General features: G+C 40.3%; 2 protein-coding genes across 2 annotated transcripts in view; one reads left to right on the plus strand and one right to left on the minus strand.

Moving 5' to 3' along the window:
• Nucleotides 1–1,355: 1,355 nt before the first annotated feature.
• LOC104464420 (selenoprotein O) lies at nucleotides 1,356–13,199 on the plus strand. Its single transcript, XM_010077117.1, has 8 exons — nucleotides 1,356–1,555; nucleotides 2,497–2,677; nucleotides 6,384–6,514; nucleotides 6,908–7,188; nucleotides 7,541–7,691; nucleotides 10,424–10,609; nucleotides 11,689–11,845; nucleotides 13,014–13,199. Exons 1-8 carry the CDS (start codon nucleotides 1,413–1,415, stop codon nucleotides 13,197–13,199), a joined length of 1,416 nt encoding a protein of 471 aa, XP_010075419.1. The 5' UTR covers nucleotides 1,356–1,412.
• Nucleotides 13,200–21,746: 8,547 nt separating this feature from the next.
• Nucleotides 21,747–27,129, minus strand: part of TUBGCP6 (tubulin, gamma complex associated protein 6) — a 23,124-nt gene continuing 17,741 nt past the window's right edge. Inside the window, exons 21-25 of the mRNA XM_010077118.1 lie at nucleotides 26,184–26,378; nucleotides 25,776–25,908; nucleotides 25,327–25,540; nucleotides 24,015–24,214; nucleotides 21,747–22,241 (exon numbers count right to left, since the gene is read on the minus strand). Of these exons, the coding sequence (XP_010075420.1) occupies nucleotides 22,150–22,241; nucleotides 24,015–24,214; nucleotides 25,327–25,540; nucleotides 25,776–25,908; nucleotides 26,184–26,378 (834 nt within the window). The 3' untranslated portion in view covers nucleotides 21,747–22,149. The remainder of the gene's footprint in view (nucleotides 22,242–24,014; nucleotides 24,215–25,326; nucleotides 25,541–25,775; nucleotides 25,909–26,183; nucleotides 26,379–27,129) is intronic.

Genomic DNA, 27,129 nt, shown 5'->3' on the forward strand with positions numbered 1-27,129 from the left:
CCGGTGGCGGAGGCAGCCCGTGGAGCCCGTTTTTGGAGGAGCTGCACCCGCGTGCCCCCCGCGAAGCCGCCTGTGGGAGGAGGCCGGGGACGGGCTTCCCTGCCCGCTGGGTGCATTGGCCAGGGCTTCTCCCGCGGGTTTGGTGCTGGGGAGAGTGCCGCGGGGCAGAGGTCGTCTCTTAAACCCTCGTGGTTTGGTGCTTAGCTTTTTTTCATCTTTGCTACGGCAAGTGTAATGCTTAAGTGCTAAACCGGAGGGTGGCAAAATTTTCCTCTGGTAATTGGTTCTCCTTCAGGTGGTATGCTGCTTCTGTCCCTGGTCATCCTTCCCTGAGGTTTGTCCCCCTAAGGGGGGACACAGACCATGATGAAAGTGGGGACAGCAGTGTGTAATAGCCAGCTGGCTGCTTGCTGCTGCCTTGTCCTGTGGTGCACACAAATGACATTAAAAAGTGGGTCCCAGGCCTCCTGCCTGCTGCTAGCAGTGCTTTTCCTCCTTTTGCCTGTACAAAAGCCCCCAAAACAACATACTGACCCTGCAAGGCATGGGTATCTTCGTCAGTCGGTTTAGCCTGCACTGCTTTAAATCCTTCAGGTCATTTTCCCCACTTGTATTTCCCATGTTTTCTGTTCCAGCTGTGGGCAGGCTTGGTAATACCTTAGTTTCATACATGTGGTGCTCTGAAGGCCGCCTTCGGGTCTGTGAAGGTTGAGGAAATCCCAGTGACAATCCCAGATATTGGTAGCATTGTGGGTCTGCCCTGGGCAGCTCTCCTCCTTGCTTGTGGCTTCTGAAGTGCTGGGAGTGTGGGCTGAGAACCCCCCATACCTGTTCTGTTTGCTTGGTACCTAGTGAATAAGGTATCTTGCTATTTGTTGTCTGTTTTTTTTTAAATTCAACTGCCATACATGCCTATAGGGAACACCCCATTTCTAGATTACTTACACAGAAAGATCCAAAATAATAGTATTTTTCAAGAGGCTGTTTTATTAAGAGGAAACCAGTGACAACTTATAATATAGCTGTACTTGTCCAAAATTTTTTAGTTTTTTTTAAGACTATTGCATCACTAAAAACAACAGAGTTAATGATTAGAAGGGATACATGTAGTTGGAAAGTGTGTTTTCTTCTGTGCGGTCTTCATTGCAAATGTGTTGTGTCTGTCTAATTGAGCTTTAACAGAAGTTTGAAGGTCCGGGTTTTGTTCTCAGATCTGCCGCTACTTTGTTGTGTGACTGTGGACAGAGCAGGTCACTTCTGGGCTTTTGTTTCTCCACTGCTAAGGGCGAGACAGGAGTTCCTACCTTTATAGCCTGAAAACTTTACATCTGTCTGTGTCGTCTTGTTGCAGACAAGCTGATGGTCGGAAAGTCCTGCGGTCGAGCATACGGGAGTTCCTGTGCAGTGAGGCTATGTTTCACCTGGGAATACCAACAACGAGGGCTGGAACATGTGTGACATCTGACTCAAAAGTCATCCGTGACGTATTTTATGATGGGAATCCAAAAAGTGAAAGGTGTACAGTTGTTCTGAGAATAGCTTCTACGTTTATAAGGTAGAAGCCTATTTTATTGTGTTTTAAATTCTTTTAAAACCAAGCACAAGAGTCTTTTAAGGTACCATTTAAAGCGTATTTCCATAACAGTGCCATTTGTGTGTTTCTTGTTCTGGAGGTTTGGAACTCTCTTGCCAGGCTGTAGGAAGCTGCTGCTGTTCTCCAGCGGATGGGATGAGCTGGTGTCTTTGCACATAGGCAGATAAACGCTGAGGATGCTAGCCTGGTGGAAAGAAGAACTAAGTTCTGCAGACCTCAGAAAAGATTTTTCATGTTTATGGCTGCACAGAATACATGCTTTTTTTTGATGTTGGTAGTAGTGGTGGATTATAGCTCTACCCTTAATTCCAAAGCTGTTCTAATGTAGTACTGTCAAAGTTTGGGTTTCCCTACCTGGGAAGTGTATGGGGTTCCTGCTCTGACACAAAACATTAGGAGTTTCAGGAAGTTGCATTGCTTCTTGTAAGATAACCTACTATTAGAGGAAGGTGAGGTATAAGGAATGTGTGTGTATATATGCTGTGTGCATGCCTGTGTGCATGTGTGTATATATGAGGAAAAATCTTACCTTACATGCTTGATGTACAATCTAGTATTTTAAATAAGTCCTATTCCTGTATATTTACTCAGGATAAGAATTTTTCTGTAGAATTGGTTGTATTAAACTTTTACGAGCTGGTCTGCAATACTGGCTAGGGTCTTGATCTGTCAGTGTATTTACATGTGGATGTATGCGCTTCCTTGCATTAAGTCAGTGAGCCTCGCCAGGTTTGGTGTAGAAATCTTTCAGTTTTTTTCTCTCAGTAAGTTGACGGATTGGTGTTAAACTCAGATGATGTGGTGGTGTTGCAACAACAGCAAATGTTTTTACTACATGTGATATCAAATTACGTTAATAGTATCAGATAACACTAAAACATGTTTTCATTATTTTAAAACAGATTTGGTTCTTTTGAAATTTTTAAACCTACTGATGAATACACAGGACGCAAGGGTCCCAGCGTTAACCGAAACGATATTCGAATACAGATGCTTGATTATGTGATCAGCACTTTCTATCCAGAAATCCAGGAGGCTTATTCAGACAACAGTATACAGAGGAATGCTGCTTTCTTCAAAGAGGTGAGAAAGATCAGTTTCTTTTCATAAATCATCGTGGTCATCTTTAGGAACGTCATCTGCAGGCACAGATGACCGGAGTCAGTTAATACCTTGCATCATCTGACTGCCTGAACTATTCTTCTATTTGGAGAAAACACTCTTAATAGAATGGCCTATTGAGGAAAGCAATGTTGATATTGATCAAACCAATGAAAGCAGTTTAACCTTTTTAATAGTAAATAGTGATTTTTTTCTGTTCTGGTAGAGCTCCCCAAGACTTGTCTCCATTTGCTGAGAGTGTCTTAGACTGTGAGGGGGAATTCTGGCCCCAACCATCAGATGATGAGCTGATGGTACCAAGACATGAGTTGCAGGCATCATCTTGTAAAATACTGAGAACATTGAGTCAGTTCTGACTTTCATTTTCCAAATTATAAACCAGAATGTTTACTGCAAATCCCTTTAACTTCAGGCTTTAGAATTGAAATGTTTAAAGGCACTCAAGCACTGTGAGGGCCTTCCTGAAGGAGTTGCAAAACCTCCAGCTGTGGCAGTGGTAAGATCAGGTGAGATAAATATGTCTCAGATGTGGTGGAGTATCAGATCATTCTGCAGTGGCCCAGAGGAGAGGCTGGGTGGTTCCTCAGGGAAACATTTTGAGACTGTTTTCAGTTACTGTGTAAATTTAGACCTTAACAATTACTGGAGATCCATAATAAAAGTGGAGACTATAGCATTAGTAAATGTAGAATTGCTATATTTCTCTTTAAAGTGAAATATAGCTAAATTAATTGCTTTCTAAACCTTCTCTCTGGAATAGACCTTTTGCCTCACTGTTGATATTGTATTGCTGTTCTTTACATTGAGTTTCTGTTTTTGTATTCCTTTGTCTCAGTGAGCAAAGGAAGAGTTTGGGGTCTGGAAATAAGATGCTTCTCTTTGTGTTTTAGTATGTAGTAGTGCTAGCCTTGCAGGAGGGATCCAGTTCAAAATTACTGGAGAACTGTAATAAAGGCTCTGATTTGGATCACCTGAAGTTCAAATAACGTTAAAACTCAAATAAGAAGGTTGTAAGTAGCCAGTAAACAGTGTAATAGACTGTGATGTTTTGTAACAAGTCTATGTAAAAGCAATTGTGGTGCTTTGAAATCTGAAATGATCTGGTAGTGACTGAGGGAATGGCTGTGACGTGATGCATGTTTGTAACAGACCAGTAAGGAATCAAAAGGCAGGCTTAAAGTCGGACATTCTCTGAATTTTGTGGGGTTTTAACTTGTGTTGTAGGGTTTTCTGTGATTTTTTTTTTTTTTAACACAACCTGTGCATGCTTGCATTAGGTGTGGTCCACCACTGGCTTCCAAAGAGCTTAACTTCACTGGACAGGCCTTTTGTGGCTGAATGAATGGAGCTGCTGATGAGGACTGTGGCTTGTCACTGCTGTGTGGATGCCCAGCTGTGGAGCTGATGGCATGTTTACTTTCTGATGGCAGAAAAGTCATGGGACTTGGGCATATTTGTGGACATGTATGTGTGCCCAGTCCAGCCCCTTCTGCTTTTGGCTGCTTTTCCTGACCCAGTTGCTACTGGCTTCCTCCCCCCATCCTGGCATCCTTCCCTTACTGCTCTCATCTCCATTTCTTTATTTGTTGCGCTTCTCCTGCCTGTGGCTGTCCATGTTCCATGCCTGTGCTAGCATTGCCTCTTCTTTTTATTTTCTCTCTTCCTTTGTGGAGATTTTCCATACCTGTCTCCGTCCGAAAAGCACCCCAGTCCCTTACCTAATGGACAAACATGTCCACCTTTTTTAGTGGGGGGGAAGTGCTGTCAGCTCAACTCTAAGGTGTTTTGTCTTTCTTTTTGCACTGTGGAGGAAATGGAGGAAAAAAAGTACAAGTGATTGCATTTGACAGCACTGTCTAGAAAGCAAACACCATTATCTGTACTTCCAAATAATTTGTAGGTAGTGTTTAAATTTAAATGAGCATGTCCTTGAGATACTGCTCTTATTTGTATATACACCGTACTTGTTTTGTAGTATGACTAGCAGTAGGAAAATGAGATCAAAAAGAATAAGGGTCAAAGTGAGTATGAAGTTGTCTCTAATTAATATACCCATCCTTGAGTGGTGCCCAAGCTTTAATTGCTTTCAGGTGTTCTTATTATCGGGATTTCTTTTTTACCAGAGTACTGGCAGTGTGATACATTCATACAGTGACATCTAGCAGTTGTGAATTGCCTTACTCCTGGTGTGGTTTCATCCCAACCCTGGTGGCCTGGATTTTTTTATTTTTAAGTTTTTTCCCTCTTCCTGGCACAGAGCCATTGTACAGGGTGTGTCTCCCTTACTGGTTTATGGCCTGCCAGTAATCAGTTTTGGACATGTGTAGCTGGCTGATGACTGCCTGTGAAGCAGCGTTCATGAAAAAAGGATAAAAGTACCTGACATGAGAATGTCATGTAAAAAGTAGAAGCATGGGATTTCAAGGTGAACCAAAAGCTTCTGTTCCAAGTGTAAGTTGTGGTCTTTACTACCTGTCAGATTATCCCAGGGCAAGATTTTTCTAATTTTTCTTCCTTACCTGACTGCACATGTTAAAAAAAAAAAAATGGAAAAAGTCTGGGTTTGAAGACAGAGGCATAAAACTAACATTTCCCCTGTTAACTAGCTCATTTTTTAAACCTTGATAAAATATACTTACACAGCAGCCTGGAGAGAATGGCTGCCTTAAATTTCTGTACTTTTATAGCTATCTGGGAAGATGAGTGATTTTTAGCTATGAGAATAGTTTGATTTAAAAGTTTTAGCTAATGATGACATAAAATTTTTGTTTACAGCAGTTCACTAAGGTATAATATTTATTTATAGAACTCTTGAATTCTTATAGAATTCTTGAATTTTAGATTTCTTGGGGCGTATCTAGTTGTAGTTGACAGGTGGGCTAATTTAATGAAATAACTAGAACTGTTTTAAAATATTACATTATTTGTTTGAAGAATGAGACACATGCAGTGATTACAGTCAAGGATTTCACAACAATAACTCTCAGTTAAGCAACTGAAAAACTGGTGAAGCATGTGTTCAGTGACGAATTGCATTTAAATAAAATTGTCATTCTTGGAATATTTTTACTTTGTAGCTTTTTTGCACTCTGAGCAAATTGAGGGAAGTGCTTATCAGTGGTAAAACTTGTTACTAGGGAATAATTTTTTGTGTAAACCATTTCCCTTCCTGTAAATCACTCCTCTGTACCAGGTAAACCAGAAGACTAACTTTACATTGGGCTTTGTTGCATGTAGTTAACTTTATTTCTTAAACTTTGCTTATGTTTTCTCCTGCCTGTAGTTAAAGGGTCTTTAAAATTAGTAGTAAGCAAGAAAATATATTTTTATAATGACTAGAATAGTAGGAAAGTCTGGTGTCAAACAGTTTACCTTATTTCGGCATTCTGCCTCCAGTTTGTTTTGAAGCTGCCCAGTTGGCTTGCAAGCCACGTATGGAAGGAAAGAAGAGGAACACAAACAGAAATGGGAGAGTGAGAAACAGGGCAGTTACTAACAGGAGAAGAGAGGCAAGCTGTCCCTAAGATATTTGTGCGTGTGGCATACTGCCGGAATCTGCTTCCATTGGAGCTGTAGAAAGATCAGTTTAGACTAGGAGATGCTTGGAAATACATGATGTATTAGAAATACGTTGTGTTAATAAATGGAAAAAAAATTTCTCTTTTAGATAACAAAAAGGACAGCGAGATTGGTTGCTGAATGGCAATGCGTTGGGTTTTGCCATGGTGTGCTGAATACAGATAATATGAGCATAGTTGGACTAACCATTGACTATGGCCCTTTTGGATTTATGGACAGGTCAGTGTGGCATAATTATTTGAAATGTATATATGCGTTTGTCATGTAGAACAATCCTGATGTTCACGATTGCTTTAGTATTTTAACTCTAAAGTAGATTTACGAACCCTCTTTGTGGCAAAGTAGATTAATTTAGTTGTCGTGTAATTATTTTCAGCTTTTTTCTAACTGTATTCACAAAATCTCTGTTAGACTGTTCTTATAGCCTGTGGAGGTTTCTCAGAGTTTGAGAGGGCAGGAAAGTCTCTAATTAGGTAACTTTGGGAAGAGAATCAAGGAGGAGTGTTCCCTTTCACATTTTTTAGTTTCCTGGAGGAGACTAAAATGATAAAAGTAAGATGTCTCACGGTGTCCAGATAACTAGAAGAATGCTAACTATTTCTTCATTTGTAGATATGACCCTGAGCACATTTGCAATGGTTCTGATAACACAGGGCGCTATGCTTACAACAAGCAGCCAGAGATTTGCAAGTGGAACCTGGGGAAGCTTGCTGAAGCTCTAGTTCCTGAGCTGCCCTTGGAAATCAGTGAACTTATCCTGGAAGAAGAATATGATGCAGAATTTGAGAAGCATTATTTGCAGAAGATGAGGAAGAAACTAGGCCTAATCCAGCTGGAATTAGAAGATGATAGTAAGCTGGTATCTGAACTCCTCGAAACCATGCATCTCACAGGTTGGTGAAGAGCACAGAAGGTTATTATTTAATAGCCCATCAGTATCTATAATCAAACCAAAATCTAGTTTATAGCCTTACCTTACAAGACAGCAGCCTTGTGCAACTACATTGTCATCTGAGAGAAGAACAAAAGACTGAAAAATAATTACCTTCTTGTGAACTGTGGGGCAGTTGTTGCCTCATACAGGGCTCCTCCTGTCTTGCATTTGTATTCTCACTGAGGGAGCAGTTTATTTGCGCCTTCAGAGCAGTGACCTGTAGTGCTGTGGGTGGGATTAGGAAGAAGGTTATGGGACCTGTTTTCCTGATGATTTATTAGTTGCATTACTCATATAATTCACTTTTTCAGGTGGAGACTTCACAAATATTTTCTACTTGCTGAGTTCATTCTCAGTAGACTCTGATCCTTCAAAGCTGGAAGATTTCTTAGAAAAGCTTACAAGTCAGTGTGCTTCTGTGGAAGAACTGAAAGTTGCTTTCAAACCACAGATGGATCCAAGGTAATACTCTTCTTTACTTAAATGCTTTTGGCCTGTGCTTTTAGTTTCATTATTACAGCCGTAATGAACTCTACATGCTATGTAGTATTTGACTAATTTTAAATTTGGAAATTTCAATGTTAAGTAGAATCATGATCTCCAGCAGTGCGAATTCTGTGTTTTGTGACTGGTGAATGCTCAGCAGTGACTTGCAGCAGTTGGCTCCAGGGCTAAAGTTGTCTAAGCTTTTGTTTGGTCCTTCTTTTTTTTTTTTTTTTTCCCTCTCTCTCTCCACTGTCTCTGCTGACTAAGGCAAGGAGAGTCACACAGTGAAGTGATACAGAAATTTCTTTTATAGAATAAATTGATTTGAACAATAATGCTACTGTGTTCTGCCAATGTACTGTTGGCAAATAATCACTTTCAGCCACCAATGTTCTGGGCTAAGTGTAACCTAAATCATAGAATCGTAGAATGGTTTGGGTTGGAAAGGACTTTAAACATCATCTAGTTCCACCCATGGGCAGGGACACCCTCCACTAGACCAGGTTGCTCAAAGCCTCATCCAGCCTGGCCTTGAACACCTCCAGGGATGGGGCATCCACAACTTCTCTGGGCAACCTGTTCCAGTGCCTCACCACCCTCACAGTAAAGAATTTCTTCCTAATATCTAATCTAAATCTACCCTCTTTCAGTTTAAAACCATTACCCCTTGTCCTCTCACTGCACTCCATGACGAAGAGTGCCTCCCCATCTCTCCTGTAGCCCCCTTTAGGTACTGGAAGGCTGCTATAAGGTCTCCCTGGAGCTTTCTCTTCTCCAGGCTGAAAAACTCGCTCAGCCTGTCCTCATATGGGAGGTGCTGCAGAGCTGGACACAGTACTCCAGGTGGGGTCTCACGAGGGTGAAGCAGAGGGGGAGAATCACCCCCCTCGACCTGCTGGTCACACTTCTTGTGCTGCAGCCCAGGATACAGTTGCACACTTTAGGCTCTGAAAAATGTGTGGTGCTGTCTGTGTCCCATTTGATGGACCACATTCTGCAGTCCAGCTCCTCTGAGCATGGAAAAATAGTAAGTTTTGTTCAGCTGCTGCTTATAACAGTAATTGCAGCAGTTTTGCACTTTTTGAAGCAGTGGAATACAGGGACTGAGTGTGACCCATAAATTTTTTTTTCTTTTTTTTTTTTTTCCTCCTAGCATCTTCCCAGATGGGGGAAAAATTAAAGTGAGGGTATTTTGGGTACATTTTTTTCTCTCTCTCTGATTAATAAGTGTTCCATGAAGGCAACAAACCTACCAAATTCTTCATAATTTTCTGTGTGTTTTTGTCACAGTAAACAACTTGTAGAAAGCAGGGAATTGAGAAAATGGACTGGTGTGAAACTTGTTCATACAAGTTTGATGTTATGCCAAGATAGTTGGCTGTAGCTGTTTATAATTTTGGAGATATTACTGGTTATTTAAGTTATCGTGATCCTCCACTCAAATGAAAGGGAAATAATTAAGGTGGTGGATACTGCTTATTTAAGTTCCAGGTTTCAGCTACTTTAAAATTGTAAGCAGATATCATGCAGTATGAAGATAGCTCGTGTGATAGAGATGAGACAATTGTTTTTTTAAACACTGCATTCAGGCTTAGAGGAGCATGAAAAAGTAGCTATAAATCATCATGATATGGATGTAAAGCTTTGGAGGGGAATAGTACTATGTTAAAGTGAGTGCATAACTGATTTTTTTTATCACAGCATTGGGGTATTGTAGAGCAGGACGTGTCAGATGTGTAAATCGGATTGGGATAGTACTTTATGTAAACTTGAAAATCAAAGCACCTAGTTTATCTCTGCTTACTAAAAGTAGGAAAACATAATCTGATATTATGAGTTGTCTGTTTTGAGGACAGGGAATAATGTTTCTTTTCTCCTTTGTTTATAAATGCATTCATTGAAGGAAATAAAAATATTAGTGTATTTTGATATGCTGCAACTTATTTGTTTTTTTTATTTTACTTTATGCTGTAGTGTATTTGTTAGTCCAGGAAAAATAAAATTTGGCTAGTATGGTATCAAAAGGCTGTTGTACAGCACTTGCTAACAGAGTCAAATATGAAAAGATATGATCCTAGTCAAACTCACAGCAAAATAGCCGGGATGCTGTTGGGAATTTATTACCACAAAGCAGTTCTCATTTTCTGATTTAGGCTGTCTAACTGAAAAAAAAAGTAAACAAACTGTTGTCTCATGACTTAAATGAGTTATCTTTCCCATATCATTTGGATTTTAATTAGAACTGGTAAGATTAGTAGGTGTTAGATCCTTATTCTGTATACTGTTACAGTATTAATGTTAGAATAATAAATTAAAAAGAAAAAACAAACAAACAATGGGTACTGTATTATCTTGATACGCAAGTAAGATCAAATTCCTTATTACAAATTCCTTTCAAAGTTCTAAGGGTGTTTTGATGAGAACTGCACATCTAAACCCATCTGGTAATTCTGAAAATCTGCTGTCTGCACTTTATGTACCACAGGAATGTGAATTAAACATGCTGAAGAAGGGGGAAGGAACAGTAAAGTTAGCATAATTTATAATAAAAAATTGTTCTGTTAAATATAAATTACTGTTATTTAACCTCTCTAGTGAGATGATAGGTTATTGTTAATGTTTTAATATCTACTTATGGTTGCAAAAAGATGGTTCTTGACAGGCACTTCAACTTTAATATCTAATGTGTTTGTTCCTTTTGTTCCCAGGCAACTGTCAATGATGCTGATGTTGGCTCAGTCTAATCCTCAGCTGTTTGCATTAATTGGAACAAAAGCTAATATAAATAAAGAATTAGAACGCATTGAGCAGTTCTCTAAACTGCAGCAGTTAACAGCAGCTGATTTACTCAGCAGAAATAAAAGACACTGGAAAGAATGGCTGGAGAAATACAGGTAAGGTTTCTCAGTGTTCAGAGCAGTACATTTCTTCTGCATTTTATTTGAGAACAGTGTCCCTGTTTCACGAAAAACACTGTCTCCAAGTGTGTGGGTTGGGAGGGAAGTTGGGGGCACACAACTTGCTGATGTTGGAGAAGTTAGTAATCTATCTGTGTTGCTGTGAAAGTTCAAGGGCATCTGTATTTTGTTGACTAGATTTTGGGGAAGGGTATAGAAATCACCTCTCATCAAATCTAGTATTAAAAGCACCTGAAGAATGTTGGTCTTGATTCTAGCAGAGACTAATTTCAGTTGTGAGCTACTAAGTGCTCAGTAATTACAGCTGACTGATTTAAGTGTTTTATCCTTTTACTATTTTTTTTCTGAAAGAAAAATCTATGTATTAAGAATACTACTACTTGCTTTCTATATTAATCAAAGAGTAACTGTAGAAGAAGTGATGGCCAGAAAAAAAAAAGTCCAGACTATTCTAACAGGCATAACTTAAAATCCTGAAAACTAGATGTTAGCAGCAGATTTTCTATAAAGAAAACCCCTTAGTAGGGCATTAGCTGTTTCTGCTGCATGAATTAGGTCGGGACTCCTTTCCTCACCTGGTTGCCTGTGATCTTGTTGTCCAGTGGAGCTGAGAGTTTTAGCCAGTATTCCTGCTAGTGGGCAGATTAAACTGCCTCGGCTGTATTGTATCCCTTTACTTTTATCAGAACATCAAAAGCTTTAACCAATAAGCAAGCGCAGAAATACTTCAAAGCCAAGTTCTGAATGTGAAGGCTTTTGCGGAGCAAAGCAGAACAGACCGTGCACTGGTGTCTCTATCTGTCTTTTCAGAGAATATGCAAGGTGTGCCACTTCCTCGAGCCTCGTCAGGACCTGCTGATAGTCTGTCATGCTGCTTTTAAATGAAATAGCATTTCATATTCTGTTGACATGCTGTATTTTATAAATGGAGAGGATTATAGGTGATGCAATATTTATTAAGAACTGCAAACTAGGGAACTCAAGGCAAGGAAATGGGTCAGCTTTTACGTGTTGTTCTTGAACCAAACCAGATGCTTTCTCATCCTTAATTTCAGAGTCCGTTTGCAAAAAGAAATAGAAAGTGTTAGTGATGCTGATGCCTGGAATACTGATCGTGTGAAGGTCATGTATTCAAACAATCCAAAATATATCTTGAGAAATTATATTGCCCAGAATGCAATAGAAGCAGCTGAAAATGGGGATTTCTCGGAGGTATGTTATTGCTGCTTAACGTCTCTCTAGGTTTGGTGGGTGTGTAGTGGTGCTGTTGATGACTGACATTATGCTAGGCAAGATTCATTCTGCCATTTCAGGCAGTTAGGGGATTGCGATTTTACTGTTTTAAAGGTCTGTATTATTTTTGAGGGAGCTGTGATTTTAAGGACTGCAGAACAAAGAAAGGAATAGAAAACCTGGATCTGAACTTCACTAGTTTTTGTATGCTGCCCCCAGGACAAGGCACTTACCTCTGCTTTTACAGTCTTCAGAAGGATGTTTAACTGGGAGGCAGTTGGGGATTAATTTATAGAATCATAGAATGGTTTGGGTTGGAAGGAACCTTTAAAGGTGATCTAGTCCAACCCTCCGCAATGAGCAGGGACATCTTCAACTAGATGAGGCTGCTCAGAGCCCAACCAACCTGACCTTGGATGCTTCCAAGGATGGGGCATCTGCAACCTCTGTGGTCAACCTGTTGCAGTGTTTCACCACCCTCACTGTAAAAACTTTCTTCCTTCTATCTGGTCTGAATCTACCCTCTTTTCGTTTAAAACCATTACGCCTTGTCCTATTGCTACAAGCCCTACTAAAAAGTCTGTCCCCATCTTTCTTACAATCCCCCTTTAAGTATTGAAAGGCCGCAATAAGGTCTCCCCAGAGCCTTCTCTTCTCCAGGCTGAATGACCCCAACTCTCTCAGCCTGTCCTCATAGGAGAGGTGTTCCATCCCTCTGATTGTTTTTGTGGTCCTCCTCTGGACCTGCTCCATGTCTTTCTTTGTTCTTATATTTGTTGCTTGCTATGCTAAGTGTTATCTTTTAAAAGTCATGGCTTTCACCTGGGGAGTAAAGCATGTGGATTGTTACATGCAGAATATGGGAAAATTAATTTATTTTGAGAAATTACATAAAAACTGGTATTTGAGACTTGCATTTCAGGTTATTTGAGCTTGAGTTCCATACCAATACAAACTCAGCCAGTTATGATTTTACAGTTTTCAGCTTATTTGATATATTTATTTTTCATCTGTTTCATATCTGGCTTCTCTGGAGTTTGTGTATTAAATACAGTATACTCCATCACTAGTTGATGTGAGGTTCTCCTCTACATCATTTTTCCTTTACTTCCTAAATTCTTATAACCATGCTGTGTTTTCTTTCTAGGTAAGAAATGTCCTGAAACTCTTGGAGAATCCATACCAAGAAGCAGAAGGTTTCAGGGAGGTACAGGAAGATGCAGAAGAGGAGGGAGCAACTGCTACAGCAGCTGCTTGTGCTCAGGAGACCAGAAGCAGACTACTCTATTGCAGCAAACCTCCACTGTGGGCTTCGGAGCTCTGTGTTACATGATCTTCATAACTGCCTTGTTTTAATTTTTGCTGTAAAGTGAAGACTCTGATCCTCCTTCAGCAGTGAAGAATTCAGCAAGGCAGACATCTAAGTGCTATTAAGTTATTGAAACAACCCTACGTTTGGATGCATCTGCAACAGTCTTCAGCTGTGCTTAATTTGAAGCAATCATGGATCATTGGAACAAACCAATGACAGTCAACAGTCTGTATACACCAGTAATTTAAATGTTTTGGGACTGAAAGTCTTTCCTTTATTCATACTGTATTGCAAGTAGAAGGCAATATTTTATGTTGAGGCAGGCTGAATTTTGAACATCCAAATGGAGTTGTTATGTGAAGACAAAAATAGCAAGTCAGGAATCTGATCCGTTTTTGTCTGATGTCTTAACTAATAGTACTTCTAACATTTATCTACTGCGTTCTCTATGCAGGGGCTTTCAGTCCTCTCTCACGGAGGAATAGATTTGATGTTGCTTGTTTTAAGCTATGTTTCATTTAATTAAGTAGTTCATTTCTTGTGAACCTTCAGATTGATATTTATCTATTTTTAGAGAATTTGTGCAGGCCAGGGTTTGGGGGAGCAGTTGAATGTGGTGGTGTTTTTCTTTTTTTTTTTCTTTTTTAATACAATAAGAGCAGAATTAAGGGAGACTATATATATTTGCACTTAAATCACTGTGGTAAAGTTTATTCAGGTTCAATATGTTTGCAAACAACATGTGTAAATATTTACTGAAATCACGGGCACAGTTCATAAGCCAACTGACTCAGGCAAGGTCAGTTAGCCCAATTAGTGTGAACCTTTAACTGTCCCAGTATTCAAATCCAGGTTCATTGTCTGTTTGTGTGCTCTTAACAGAGTCTCAGTGTATGAGAAGCATGCAAGTCGGGCACCTGTTCATTTCACACTTGTCAGTGGGATATTTCCATTTCCACTCTGGTCTTGTACCATTTTGTTTGCTTCCGTGATCTTTGAAAATCTTTATGCTGGAAGTTGCTGTTCAAGAACCTGCTATTTGAGCTTGTGTAAAAGATGATAGAAGATACGGGAGGAGGCTGGGAGCTGACTTGCTTGCAAGTTACCTATTGATAGTGCTGAGGTTTCAGGGGAAAGCTGGTTGCTGTTATTGCCAGGTCAGGAAAAAAAAAAAAAAAAGTTCTGTAGTTAGTTATTACTTAGCTTTCTGAACTTCTTTCTAAAGGACCGTTACTGGTTCAGATACCTGAAATCTTGGGAGAAGTTTGGTTTAGTGCAAAGGTTTCTCTTTTCCAAAGAGACCACTGTGTTACACTGTGAGTTTAAGTGTACTCTAACTTCTTCCTGCACCCCTGTGTAAGCTCGATATTAGCTCAGGTTGAATTGTGCTCTTTTGTCTTCCTCAAAATACAAGCCATGGGAGAACAGTTGGGCTACTGTTTGTCCATCTGTGCTAGTAATTGATTTGTCCTCGCTGTCACGGTAAATAGGCGATGCTTTGAATGTAAACATTCATTCTGTCTCACCTTTGACCTGGAGAAACTGATGCCTAATAACAATTTGTGAGAAACTAGGATCTCTGACAAACACAGCACTTTCTGTGGTGTTTTGGAGTCCTTACAGAAGAGGACAAACTTGAAGGTGTATTTACCTAGTCTGTGGAAGAATGGTGTAGGTGAAAGACTAAGTACCTTGAAGGAGTGGGCAACAAGTAATGCTAGCTGGCACAGCTGGTTGTCTTCCCAAAATAATCCATTTCTGTAGGTGTTTCAGACTGTCATCAGGGATTATCCTTCCTCTGATTTTGGGGGTACTAAAACCAAACCATCCAATGGAAACTGTAACAAAGTCAATGCTGGGTAGAAAGGCCTGCACCAGGGGAGTGACGGGGAAGGGAAGGGTGCTGGCAATTGGAAAGATGCTTCAAGCGTACCCATGGCAGATTTGCAGAACTGGTGGTCACCTATGCTGTGCCTGGTCCAGAAGGGAGTAATGGGGTGGTGGGGAGGGAGGAGTTGTTCCAAGCTGATCAACATAACTCTGTGCTGATTTTTTTTCTAAATTTCTTTCCTTTTGGAAGGCAGAGGGGAACAGTGTTTCAGAGGAGCTCTGCCCAAGCTTTTGGCTTAACAGAGTGATCTAAAAAGTAATGATTTTACACCATACCTAAGGAATCAAGTGTTTTTAATGGCATTCTGATATTAATTTAGGGGGTTTGAGTACGCCTCTATTCCTAATGGTATGGAGAAGGAGAATGATATTATAACTATGTGTTTGGACAGAGGAGAACTTGAATTAACTACCAAATTATTTTACATATAAAGATACAAACTATTTTGCACCTATAATGCCAAAATCTTGGAGAGAGATACTTCAAAATAATTTGCTAGCAATTTTATCCTTAAAAAGGGAAATTGCATGTAACCATGAGGAATGAGAACGTGGTGTCGTTTCCTGCTAGATACATTCTTTGCTTACATATAGATCAAGTGCAAAAGGTCTAGAGAGTTTGAAACAATGAGCAGAGAGCCTTGGTGTGTTTGCTTTGGTGTGCCAGTGAGTAAAGTTGTATCTGTAATAGATGCAGTATGTTCACTGATGGGTGGAAATACTAAGAGGGTATTCATACAGTCTAACTGCGCTGACATTCAACCACTTGGTTTCTCAGTACATGCAATAATGTTGTTGCTTTGTATTTGAAGATGCGTAATGATGAGGAGCCAAGTGGAACGCTTGTGCTCTTCCAGCACTCTCATTTCAGGAGGCAGATAGTAGTTTCAGCTCTGATGATAGGAAGTTTCTTCTGTTCTTGTTCATGGAGCAGTGTGGAAGCAGGTGGTTGTTCAGGACAACTAGACAAAATTTTGTCCAGGTAGGAACTTTATCTCTTAGCTCAGTTCTTCAGAGAGAAGGGAATACAGCTTATAACATTTGGGAGTCTAAATACTTGAATCATAAATTGCTGCTTGATTTTTACAGATTGTATTTGCAATAGGTAAACCTGAAAATAATGTTTCTTATTGTGCAAATATTCTGCTTAATTAAAAGCCATGGACTTGTGCTCAAAATGAACTGGTGACTCTTCACATCAACAGCTTTCTGTGGACACACTTTGATTAGACTTGGTCTGTGGCTGTCCAGCCTGAACTAGCCTTGCATAAAAGCAAGTGATACCCAGATTACAAAGCTGAAATGAGAAGCTCTTGGAGACATATTCTGGATAGTCTCACATGGTAGTGGGACTCCTCTCATAACTTCATATGATTTCACCATAACTCTGCTTCATGAGCTTGTAAATTTACAATTGACGAATGTTTTATTGACAGCTCTCACTTCAAAATGTTTTGTCGGTTGTTCTGGGTTTTGTTTTTGTTTTTCTCCAGACAAATGCTATGGCTTTCTTTGATTTATTTTTTTAATTTAAAAAATAAAAAATGCAATTTTAATATTCTTGTTCATGCCTGTTTCCTGAAAGAGTTTTGCTGTGCTAACCATACTGCTCATCAGACTTTGTTTCTTTAGAAATATTTGCTCTGTGTTAACATCAGATGGCCAGGCTGTATCACAGAAACCTCACTTTGTATTTTCGCAGTGTTTTCTGAGGAGTGAGTTATCACAGGTATGGTCTCCTGCCTCACCAGTGGTTTTGGCAGCATGCTTGGAGCAAGGTAAGGACCTTCACCTTTTTCAAAGTGAAACCTCCCTCTTAGTTACTTAGCCATAAGACCTATGCTGACACCTCTTTATTTCCAGTGATGTTGGGCAGAATAACCACCACCCTCCATGTCAGCAGATACAGATGTGATTTTAAACTCTGCTCGCAGAAGTAGGCCTTTGGGTAGAAAGTGAAGATGCATTTTTGTTTAAGTTTAAACTGGACTGAGTAGTTTATGCAGATAATTTTTTTCAGAGATCTCAGTGATATCATAGAGAATGGGACTCTTCAGAGTAGAAAACATCTAATATGGAGCAGCTTGGATGAGATGGATGCCCTGGCATGTGGCGCTGCTGCATGTGAGGAAGTAGTGTATCACGACCTAGCGATCTGTAAATTGGCTCTGCAGCATTTAGGGTCTCCTCCTATGCCTGCAGCCCAAGCACAGGGGGCTTGCCTGTGAGTTTTGAGGGCCCAGAGGCTCAGGAAGCAATTCACTGGGGAGGATAACTCCCCACTTACTCCACAGCTAGTTATTGGCAGAGCCAAGAGGTTTACGTGGTCCCACACTTGGCTTTAAACTAAAACCAGTTCCTCGTTAATGTTACATCAGGTATTTTGACAGATGACTTGGTTGCTTATGGCTTCCTTGAGCAGAGTTTATGCCTTTTCCTTGGTGGTGTTCATGGTGGGGGGCAGGGAGGGGGCAGAGAAAGAAGAAATGTGGGTTTGAAGAGGATAAATATTTGCAGTGGCAGACAGATGAGCAGTGGTGCGTACTTGGTCTGAGCCGTGCTGGTGGTGTAGCCAAAAACTGGTTCTGGGTGGAGTAGCACAGACTGTGTGGTGTGCGGTGGAGAGGTGGAGAGAATTTGGTTTCTACAGCCTCGGGGGAAGGCTAAAGGGAAATGCCTTGCTGTCTGCCACAGCTCCTGGGAGAGTGTAGAAAAGGCAGGGGCAGACTCTTCTCAAGGGAGCCCAGTAGTAGGATGAGAGGCAATGAACACAGTTGCAATGTGGAAAACTGAGTAGGCATAAGGGTAATATTTTTTTCCCCAAAAGGGCAGCCAAACTTTGAAACAATTTTCCTAGAGGTGGTAGCATCCAAGTGTGGTGGTACGTCCAAGCAATGGGCTAAGGCAATGCCTCTGCTGAAAGAGCAAATTCAGGCTTTGGTTGTGGTCAGACCCGTGTTTCACCTCCACACAGCACCCCTCATTAGATCAGGCACTGCCACACGCTCAGTCTGCTCAGTTATGCTGGATCGTGCCAGGCAGCCACAAGGCCCTTTCGTAACAGACCCTGCAGCTCTGTTACACAGGGGGATGGGCCTCGGGCAGCTTTACCTCCAGCCAGAGTCAATATGAGAACAGGGAGAGGCAACAACCTGCACTTACCCCTCCAGAGCCAGGCAACACGTGAGGGAGTGGGTGTAAGCCCAACAGGAGGGATTCACAATGCTATCACATCTAGTGTAAGATCACGCGGTCAAGGCTATATTTTAAATAATGCAGCCACTACCTCTGTTACATCTTCTTTTCATTTGTCTTTAAACTTCATGCATTTACAGTGGGAGGTTTTTTGTGCGGTGGCAGTTCTCAGTTGCTCTCAACTGTCTCGCCCTTGCCCTTTAGCACCTCTGCTTCCCCTCCCTCCCCCAAATCAGCCTTACAACTGACAGATGCAGCTGCCCTTTGACGTGGGACAGGTACGATGGCATATAAATCAAAGGACTTGAGGGGTAGTGATAACCTGGACAGATGTGAGTACAGACTGCCTTTTTTTCTGTGCATAATAAATAACCTATCATTCAGTTTTTACAGTAACTGCCTAATTAACAGGGGAGCAGAAACTCAAGGGGAAGAGTCACACTCATCTGTCTCTGTAGCCAAGGCATGCAAAAAATCTGGAGCTCTGTACTGTTCCTTTTCTCCCCTGCTGCTGTTTCAGCTGGGCATGGACAGTGCTGCAGCACTGCAGAGCTAAAAAATCAGCAGGTAAACCGAGAGGTGAGACTTAATGATACTTTGTGCAAGCATAGGCAGAAACATTTTTAGTAGGCTAAGCTGACCTACAAAGCTTATTTCATGTGTTTTCTATCCTGGGTTGATTTTTAAAAAAAAGAAGTTGACATTTTAATACAGTAGAACAATAGATGGTGACACTGATATTTAAATTGCATTTGCTTCAATTCTTCTTTTTAAAAAAAGGTTGTACAAAGAAAGATGAATACTGTTACCGTTTTTCAGGTGGCGAATCTGAAGCACTGTGATTGATTTGCTGATGATGGCAAAGCTGTGCTGGCTGCCAGGCCTGTCTGGTGACTGAGCAGGTTTTACATCCCCTAAGCAGCTCCCTGTTGTGGTGCATGAGCTGCACACAGAAATGAAGAGAATCCTGTGGTGACGTTGTGGGATGTGGTGGGGGTCAGTCATAGGCAGCTGAAAATCCACTTTAGTTTTTCTAGTTTGAGGTCATTCTTGGTATTTCCTAACTGCCCTTCTGAAACGACCAGTATTTTCCAAATCAAAATTATTTGTGCAGTGTCTGGACAGGATGGAGTTAATTTTATTTGCAGCAGCCTGTGTGTGGCTAAAGCAGAGCTGATAGCACAGCAGTGTTTTGGCTGTGGCTGAACAGGCTTTGCGCGGTGTCAAGGCTGTCTCTTTCTCTCACTCTGCCCTGAGGTGGGTTGGGGTGGGTGAGAAGTTGGGAGGGGATGCAGCTAACCCAGAGTGGCCAAAGGGCTGTGCTCTGCCTTGTAACATCGTGTTCAGCAAAAAAAAGAGGGGCTAGGGCAGTGGGGGGACAGGAGAGGGTTTCTTAATTTCCGTACTTTGCTCTCTTTTTTTTTTTTTTTTTTTTTTCCTAAAGAGTTTTGTTTGTAAGGGAGCAGTTTATGACTGCAAGATTGCACCTAAATTCGTAGCTTTTCTGCTAGATTTTTTCACTAGGTGCATCAAAAAGCATGAATTTGGTAAAATGACTGGTATTACAGAGCTTGGTGTAAGGACAGGGAGTGTGATGTACACAAATTCAAACAGAGTAGCATTTAAGCTGAACCAAAAAGATCACACAAATGGTTAAGGTTGGACCAGATCTCTTGGAGATCACCTAATCCAACTTCTTCCTTCCCCCAACAAAACAAACAAACAAAAAAAATCACTCTTTAAAAAAATGTTTGAAAATTGGAAGCATGACAATGGCAGGGCTATAGAGGATTAAGAAAAAATGCAGCACTTCAAATTATTAAATTTACAGTAAAACTTAAAAACCTTTCACCACCGTAGTGGGGGGAATATGCTACAACTGCAGCGATGGCAGGCTAGTCTGTAACACCACAGAAGGGAATCTTGCATTAGCATGCAGTGGGATGATGAGGGTAATGACCAGTGTTCACAGCTTGCATTTGAGAAGTTTCTGGTTTTTGTAGCCATTGCTAATCTTGCTATTTCCCTTCATCATAAAGGACTCCTTTAGAAGTTGGAGAGAAGGCTGCTCCTCTTGTATAACAGTACCAGGACTTTAATGCAGGTGCGCTGAATTGCCTTTTCTCTCTTCCTTCTTTCTACCCTCCCTTTGCTGCCTGTATAGATCAATGACCAGCTTAGGCACTTCAGGCATTTCAGACGGGCAGGTAGGCAGTGTAGCCTTGCTCCGGGAGTTACACGGGGTTCACAGGAAAGCTAAAACTTTCTTTCTACACTTCCACTGTAGTCCCAAGGTCCCAAACATCAGCTATTTTCTCCCTGCAGCAGCTGCGTGGCTGCTCTCTAGTGGGGAGTCGGACACTGGGACACAGCCTCGGTCTGCAACAGAAGGCGAGCTTGCACATACACATCTGGCCTTAAAAGTTCCTGAAGAGCAAGTCACAGAGGTAAACAGCTCTCCACCTGCCCAGCCAACAACCCAGCTCTATCTCCAAGCCACTTGCTCTTTCAGTCTCCTGTTCTGTACAACAGGAGGAACTAGTTAGTTAAATATAGCACAGATAAAGAAACAGCATAAATGATGTGCATTACAACTGTGTATTACACCTTTTTATAGTGACTTTGGTACCAGAGCAGCAGAAACACTCAAGTCAACTTTATAGTTACTCTAATGCTTAATTTCTATTTCAGAAAAAAAACACCAAACATAAACCCACCTACATGTTATCAGAAAATAAGCATTATTCAATATTTCACAGTACTGCTAATATGTTAGCTGTGCCTGTACTTCTAAGTAAGTGCCTGCTAAGCAGACAGTGAGCTCCTGAGGAATATATTAGGTGTAGATCTGGTGCTTAGGGACATGGTTTGGTGGATTAGGTGGTGTTGATTTGACAGTTGGACTTGATGATCCTTGAGGTCTTTTCCAACCTTAATGATTCTATGATATCCGTGCTTTAAGTGACTCCAGGATTTCAAAATCAACACATTGCAAAGCTGAAACTTTCAAAGCAGACTGCCTCTCTACAACCCTTTCATACCATGAAGTTAGAAGTTCAGTTGTGATTTTTTTCACAACATAGAAGGAAAAAAATAAACAACAAGGAGGAAAATCATTAGCAAACTGAAAATGTGATCCTGCTGTTGAAAGCAGTATTCAGACTATATTTGGAATTACAGCTTTGTTTTACTTTAGTGATGCTGAATTTCCATTTTAGCTGTTTTACATAATCACCACAAAATAAGGTGTATACCTTAAATCAAGGATAAGGGAAGTAAGTTTGGTGCAAGTGATCCAACACATACCAAGTCCTTGAATAGTCAGATACCACCCTATCTCTTCCCAAATCTCCTCCCTGGACGGTGTTTTTATCATGCCCTCTTCCACTGTGACTAATAGCCTTGAAGTGTGTTTAGATTTAAAATTAATGTCACTTTGAGATACAAATGTTCAGTTTTATTTTCATACTCGCATCTCAAGAGTTTTAGAAAGTATCTGTTAATTTATTTCACATACATGTATTTACATTGGAGAAAATTCACAACACTGAAAATACAACATTTACACATTCACAAATATACAGTTTTCTGTATATTTCTATTTTCTCTCTCCCCCGTTAAGACCAGGCACTCGGCTTTTCTATCTTTGTAATAATCACAACATCAATTCTGAGGAGATTAAAAGACAGGTAGGTGTGGTGGATTTTAACAAGCATCATTCGCTGTATGTGGTGGTTATATTCTTCAAGATACTAGACAGCAGGTTATTTCACTGAAGAAAAATGCCTCTTGTGTGGCATTTGCATAAGCTTCTATAAATGATAAGCATATAGGTTTACCTGTTTCTATTTTACTATGCTACCAGTGATTCTTAACGCTATAGAATTCAGTTATCCTTGTAGTAGTTATTAAAGTTGATCCGCAGTAGAAAGTCCTCTAAATGTGGCTGGTATCCTCTGTTTACAAGCTTTGTTACCACTGGAAGAAAAACAAAAACTAAAATAAGCTTCAGCTAAGATTACTATTCTAAAGTCAGCCTTGACAGTATCTGTGCATTTTAATTAAAAAAAAAAAGCCTAATGCAGAAATCAGAAAACAAGGGAAACAAATACCTGTTTTTTGCATAAGAAAGGTCCAGTATTTCTGGCATTACAAAGTATTTCAAACAAGATGCAAGAAAAGACAATTACTTGTCAGTTCCAAGTGAAACTGTATTATTCTAATAAGGAAATGCTTTCTTAAGCTGCTTTCACAATAAGACGGTGTGTTCTAATCATAATGTCAACTGTTTAAATGTTTAGGTCTGCTGGTGCCCTCTGTGAAAGAAGACGCTGCTGAAGTTTTCTTAAGGAAGGTCCAGTGTGAGAGAGGAAACCAGAGAGAAATTCCTGGGACAAAGCCCTCAAGCTCTATGAATGAACAAACTGACTGCTCTAAAGATCCTTTACAATAAAGGAAAAAAAGTAACAGAAACTCCCTAAGCTCATAAACATCCCATGCACTAATACAAAGGGAATTAGCAAGCAGCAGTAACATGCAAGGAAGATGGGAACGTGTATAGTTAAAAGTTAGGGCCTGAGCCAAAGCCATTGAAGTCCAGACTACTCTGTATTGGCTTTCAATGGATTCTGGATCTACCCATTGTGAAAGAGAGCATTTTACAATTCGTGGTAACTGAGAGAGCAAGTGTAGATGAACAAGCACACGTTTGTTTTGTAGTGCTTAATAAAGAGGTGTAAAGAACTAGGTCACTCAGCAAATTTCCTTACGGAATGGTCTATTAATCTCTGTCCATGAAGCAACCATAGATCTCGTAGTATGGGCTTAGGTGTCTCCCAGAGGTGTTCTGAATTCCTGTAGAATTTGGAAGCAGCCATTCTAACTCATCCTGAAATATCTGGTTTTGGTCCTTTGACACCATTTTTGGACACCCTTAAAGAATAAAAAGGGCAGCTCATTTCCTGAAGAATATAGTCTGACTAGAAAATATTCTAGAAAAATAGATCTAAGGAAAACAGTTGCACTTCTTTCAGGAAATAAGGGATTTCTAAAAAAAGAAACACAAACCAAACACCATGAACCACCTTTGTACTCAGGGGAAGGATAAGTAACTTCTACTAAATACACAAGCAAGATTTGAAAGAGAAATGGAGACAGGAAAGACAGATCAACTATTTCTTCACATTATAGGCTAAGCTAAGAGAGAGAAGGAATTTTACAATGGTAAAGGAAAGAGCATTTGGCAAATGATCTGTGTAGTTGAAAAATGCTTGCCTGGAGCACTGGATATAAGCTCCAACTAGTGCTAGGAGGCCCTCTGAACTTTAGTCCAACATGGGAATCAGAATTTTCAAATCTTGTAACAATGGTAAGACTCAACTAATGCAGATATATCTAAAATTACTTCTAAGTTGTATCTAACTTCTCTCATTGTTGCAAATAAAAAGTTCCAGAACTCAATTCCAGATAAAAGAAAAATATAAGCACATACCAAATACTTATTTTACAAATTAGCAAAAACTTATGGTCACTTTTGGGATATGTTAGATTTCTTGTAAGGACATTTTAATTGATGGCTATGCAGATCTTTGCAAACCACAATAATGCAGTTTTCATTTTGGAACTACATTTTCTAACACATGCTGAGTACACACATCTTCCTACTTCCACATTATACTTCCAAAACCTCTTTGTAATTTTTTCAGTGGTCAGTTGTCTTTTTCTTCTATCTAGAATTATGCCATTTCTTACCTTTAAATAAAAAGTGGGAGTAATACTTGAAGGTATTGTACGACTGCTGCATCAGACCAAAGTTGGGATGAACAGCCATTTGCTTCCCTGTATCAAAGCTCCATGACTGAGAGATCAGCTGGCTGCGGAACTTCAAAATGAGGCTGAAGATGCTATGTATAATGTTCATCACAGGGGCTGCCTTCTCTGTCAATAGACCCCTAACAGAACAAAAACAACTTTAGAAATGTAGTTCACATAATTTATTGGTTGTAGGAAGAAAAATACAAAGTGGTGACAATCCTTTAGGTTTCCTCTTTAATTGCTTTAAAAAAAATCCACAAGACTGCAGCTGACTGTAAGGGTAATTTCAAAAAAAGGTGCCTAAACCTAAGATAATTTGCTTGCACTTCCAATAAAGTGATATCTGATTTCTAGAATGACATCTGCATTTGCAAAAGAGTGACATTTAAAAACATTATAATGCTCTGAGTTTCCTTAAACTTTAACCCCCTCTGATCCCATCACCTGGTATCCAAACAGCAGCTTTAGCCAAGCTTTTTCTTATTAAAACTGAAGGAGAGACATGAAAGGATAGATTTCTTTTCTTGTTTATAATTTCTGTTCTTTATCATCTTTTCTCCCTCCATCTCCCCGCTTTATCATTCCAGTGTACACTCTTTAAAAAGAAACCAAATAAGGCCCAGCTGCTCTCCTCTTATTCCCACCACACTTCTTCTGCCTCATATACAGTAACCAAAGGGCTAAAAGCTTGTGCTTCCTAAAAGACAGATGTCTCTTGCACTGCTCATAAATCTGGACAGAGGCAGCAGGTCACATTTGTTCCTTCAAAGTCCAGTCCTGATCACTGCACATATATTAAAGGCATATATAATGTATAGAAGAAGCATTTTACAATCCTTGAGCTAGGTTTACTTGTGCGCACTACTCATGCTGAATGGAACAGCATTCATTTACAAAGGCTATGACAAGGGTGGGGTCAAAGAAAAACAGAACTGGGGCAAGAGTGCCCTTAGTCTTTAGGCTAGAACTGTCCTGAGTAGACTTGCAGCTTCCAGAGGCAGGGCGAACAGGAGCTGGAAGCAACTGCAAGGAGTCTGGGGAGATTAAGAGGATAGGTAGCTGGGGAAAAGCATCACAGTATGGGCCTTGTAACATGCCATGAAGTTTGTTTCCCTTACATCAGAACACTTTCATATGGAAAGGCTACTTAGTATGTCAGGTAGAAGTCATTTTTGCACAAATACATTAGGCTGGACTGGCAGCTCCATTAACTTAAATATTTGAAGCAAAAATAAGTATGGTAGCTTGCCTGAAGATTGCTTTGTTGAGGTATTCAGCATGGGTTCTGTGAATTTCCTCCAGGTTGCCTACAGAAGACAGTTTGTTTCCAAATTCACACCATGTAACATGAAGAATCTGATTGGCAATGTAACCTTGAATAACTTTCACAAAATGCTGCATTTCATGTTTATACAGCTGGAGCTGTCGAAACTGAACAGAATTTGATGCACGACTCACTAAAGCTGAAAATAAAAACAGAAATACATTATCATCAGCACCCATGGAGACTGTCTAAAAATCAGGATTTTTAAAGGAATTAAGGTTTCTGTTAGTAGAGTCTGTTTAAAATGCCAAGGAAGTTTCTCTAAAAAAATGTGGATTTTGAAGCTTGACATGACTGTTTATAAGTAATTGTCCAGCACAGGGTGCTTGAAGTATTTTAAACTGAAGGCTCCCTAGTTCAGTCATTATACTTACCAGTGCGTTTTAAGTGAAACCAAACATCTTTGAGAGTCCACACCATGTGCTTCAGCTGAAGCAAAAAGGAGAAGATCTTGTTGTATTTATTCATGCAGCTCTCAGTAATGACAATGTTCAGAGGCCAGTCAACCTAAAAGAAATAACAGTGCTGATCATAGTACATTTTTGTGTTAGAAATTATAAGAATATTTCAGATACAAGCATTTCAGGGACACGCAAGTTAACATATGTATTTTAATAATGCAATGCAATGGCCAGGCTAAGCGAATCCTGTAATTTCCATTACACATTTTTTTTTACTCCATTCTTAAAGGTATTTCATATTAAGAAAATATTCACTCTACCATGGTACATAAGAACCACGGTGTAACTGCAGTACTACTACCTTTCTCCATGCTTTCTTACCTTGTACCTTAGCTCTAAGCAACTCAGAGCATCAGGCGCATTGGGCTTGAACACTTCTGGAAGGTACTTGAGGGCAAAAGAAAGATTGGAAGCAAGCTGGGTGTCACCATGAAGGCTGTACTGTAATGCTTTATTTAGGATAGAATTAAGAACCAGTGGATTCAGCAATTCACCAGGTGTTTGTCCTGATCCAAGCTAGGGGAAAAAAAAAATCCTAATTACACAGTATTAATAAAGAGTCTTGGCTCCTGAACACAGGTGAATTAAAACAGATTGGTAAAGTGGTGACTACCCTGCCTTGCTCCACCATTCTGACTGAAAGTTTCTACTTCTGCCACAGGGATGCATAAACAGTGTAAGAAGCACCTTCTGAACTATTTGCTGTTCACTGATTTACTTTGATATGCTGGACTGTAGTTTGCTGTGGTTCAGGAGCTGCTACACATCCCTACTGCAGTGAACACAGCCTTTAGGCTTCAGTGGGGCAGAAAGCCAGCAACAGGACTAGCGTTATCTGACTCCAATCCGTGTATCTCATCAACTGAGCACCCTCAGAGGTTTACAAATAAAGGTATTCATCGAGTCTAAATCCCCAAGTTCTTTCCCTCCTTGGGTCTAAGGCATTCTTAGGATTCAGAGAAATGCATTAACTATCCTACAGCCACAAATCTGCACTGGTAACCAGCTATATAACCCAGGCTATCCTCCTACCTTGCTGTCTTCCTCACGAACACAAGGGTAAGTAACGAAAATACTGTCTCATTGGAGGGCTGAGCACTCTCTTCAGATGCTCTCCCTTCTGCTCTATAGGATATTTGAAGTACAAGTAGGTATTTTGCAACATAGACCTTTCCACTGGATTTTAGCAAATGGCAACAGGCTCTTCCAGCCTTGCTGCCAGCAGATGGGAGGGGACAGAGCAACTCTGCAGCAGTTTTCACAGGAA

This window comes from Pterocles gutturalis, unplaced genomic scaffold (genome assembly GCF_000699245.1).
Source record: "Pterocles gutturalis isolate BGI_N339 unplaced genomic scaffold, ASM69924v1 scaffold22403, whole genome shotgun sequence".
Classification (NCBI taxonomy): domain Eukaryota; kingdom Metazoa; phylum Chordata; class Aves; order Pterocliformes; family Pteroclidae; genus Pterocles; species Pterocles gutturalis.

What these genes read in the sequence shown, in the direction of transcription:
- LOC104464420 (XM_010077117.1), top strand. Translation starts at nt 1,413, where the DNA reads ATGTTTCACCTGGGAATACCAACAACGAGGGCTGGAACATGTGTGACA. An exon ending in ATAGCTTCTACGTTTATAAG is followed by an intron (nt 1,556 to 2,496) that starts GTAGAAGCCTAT and finishes ATTTTAAAACAG; the next exon opens with ATTTGGTTCTTTTGAAATTT. An exon ending in GAATGGCTGGAGAAATACAG is followed by an intron (nt 10,610 to 11,688) that starts GTAAGGTTTCTC and finishes CCTTAATTTCAG; the next exon opens with AGTCCGTTTGCAAAAAGAAA.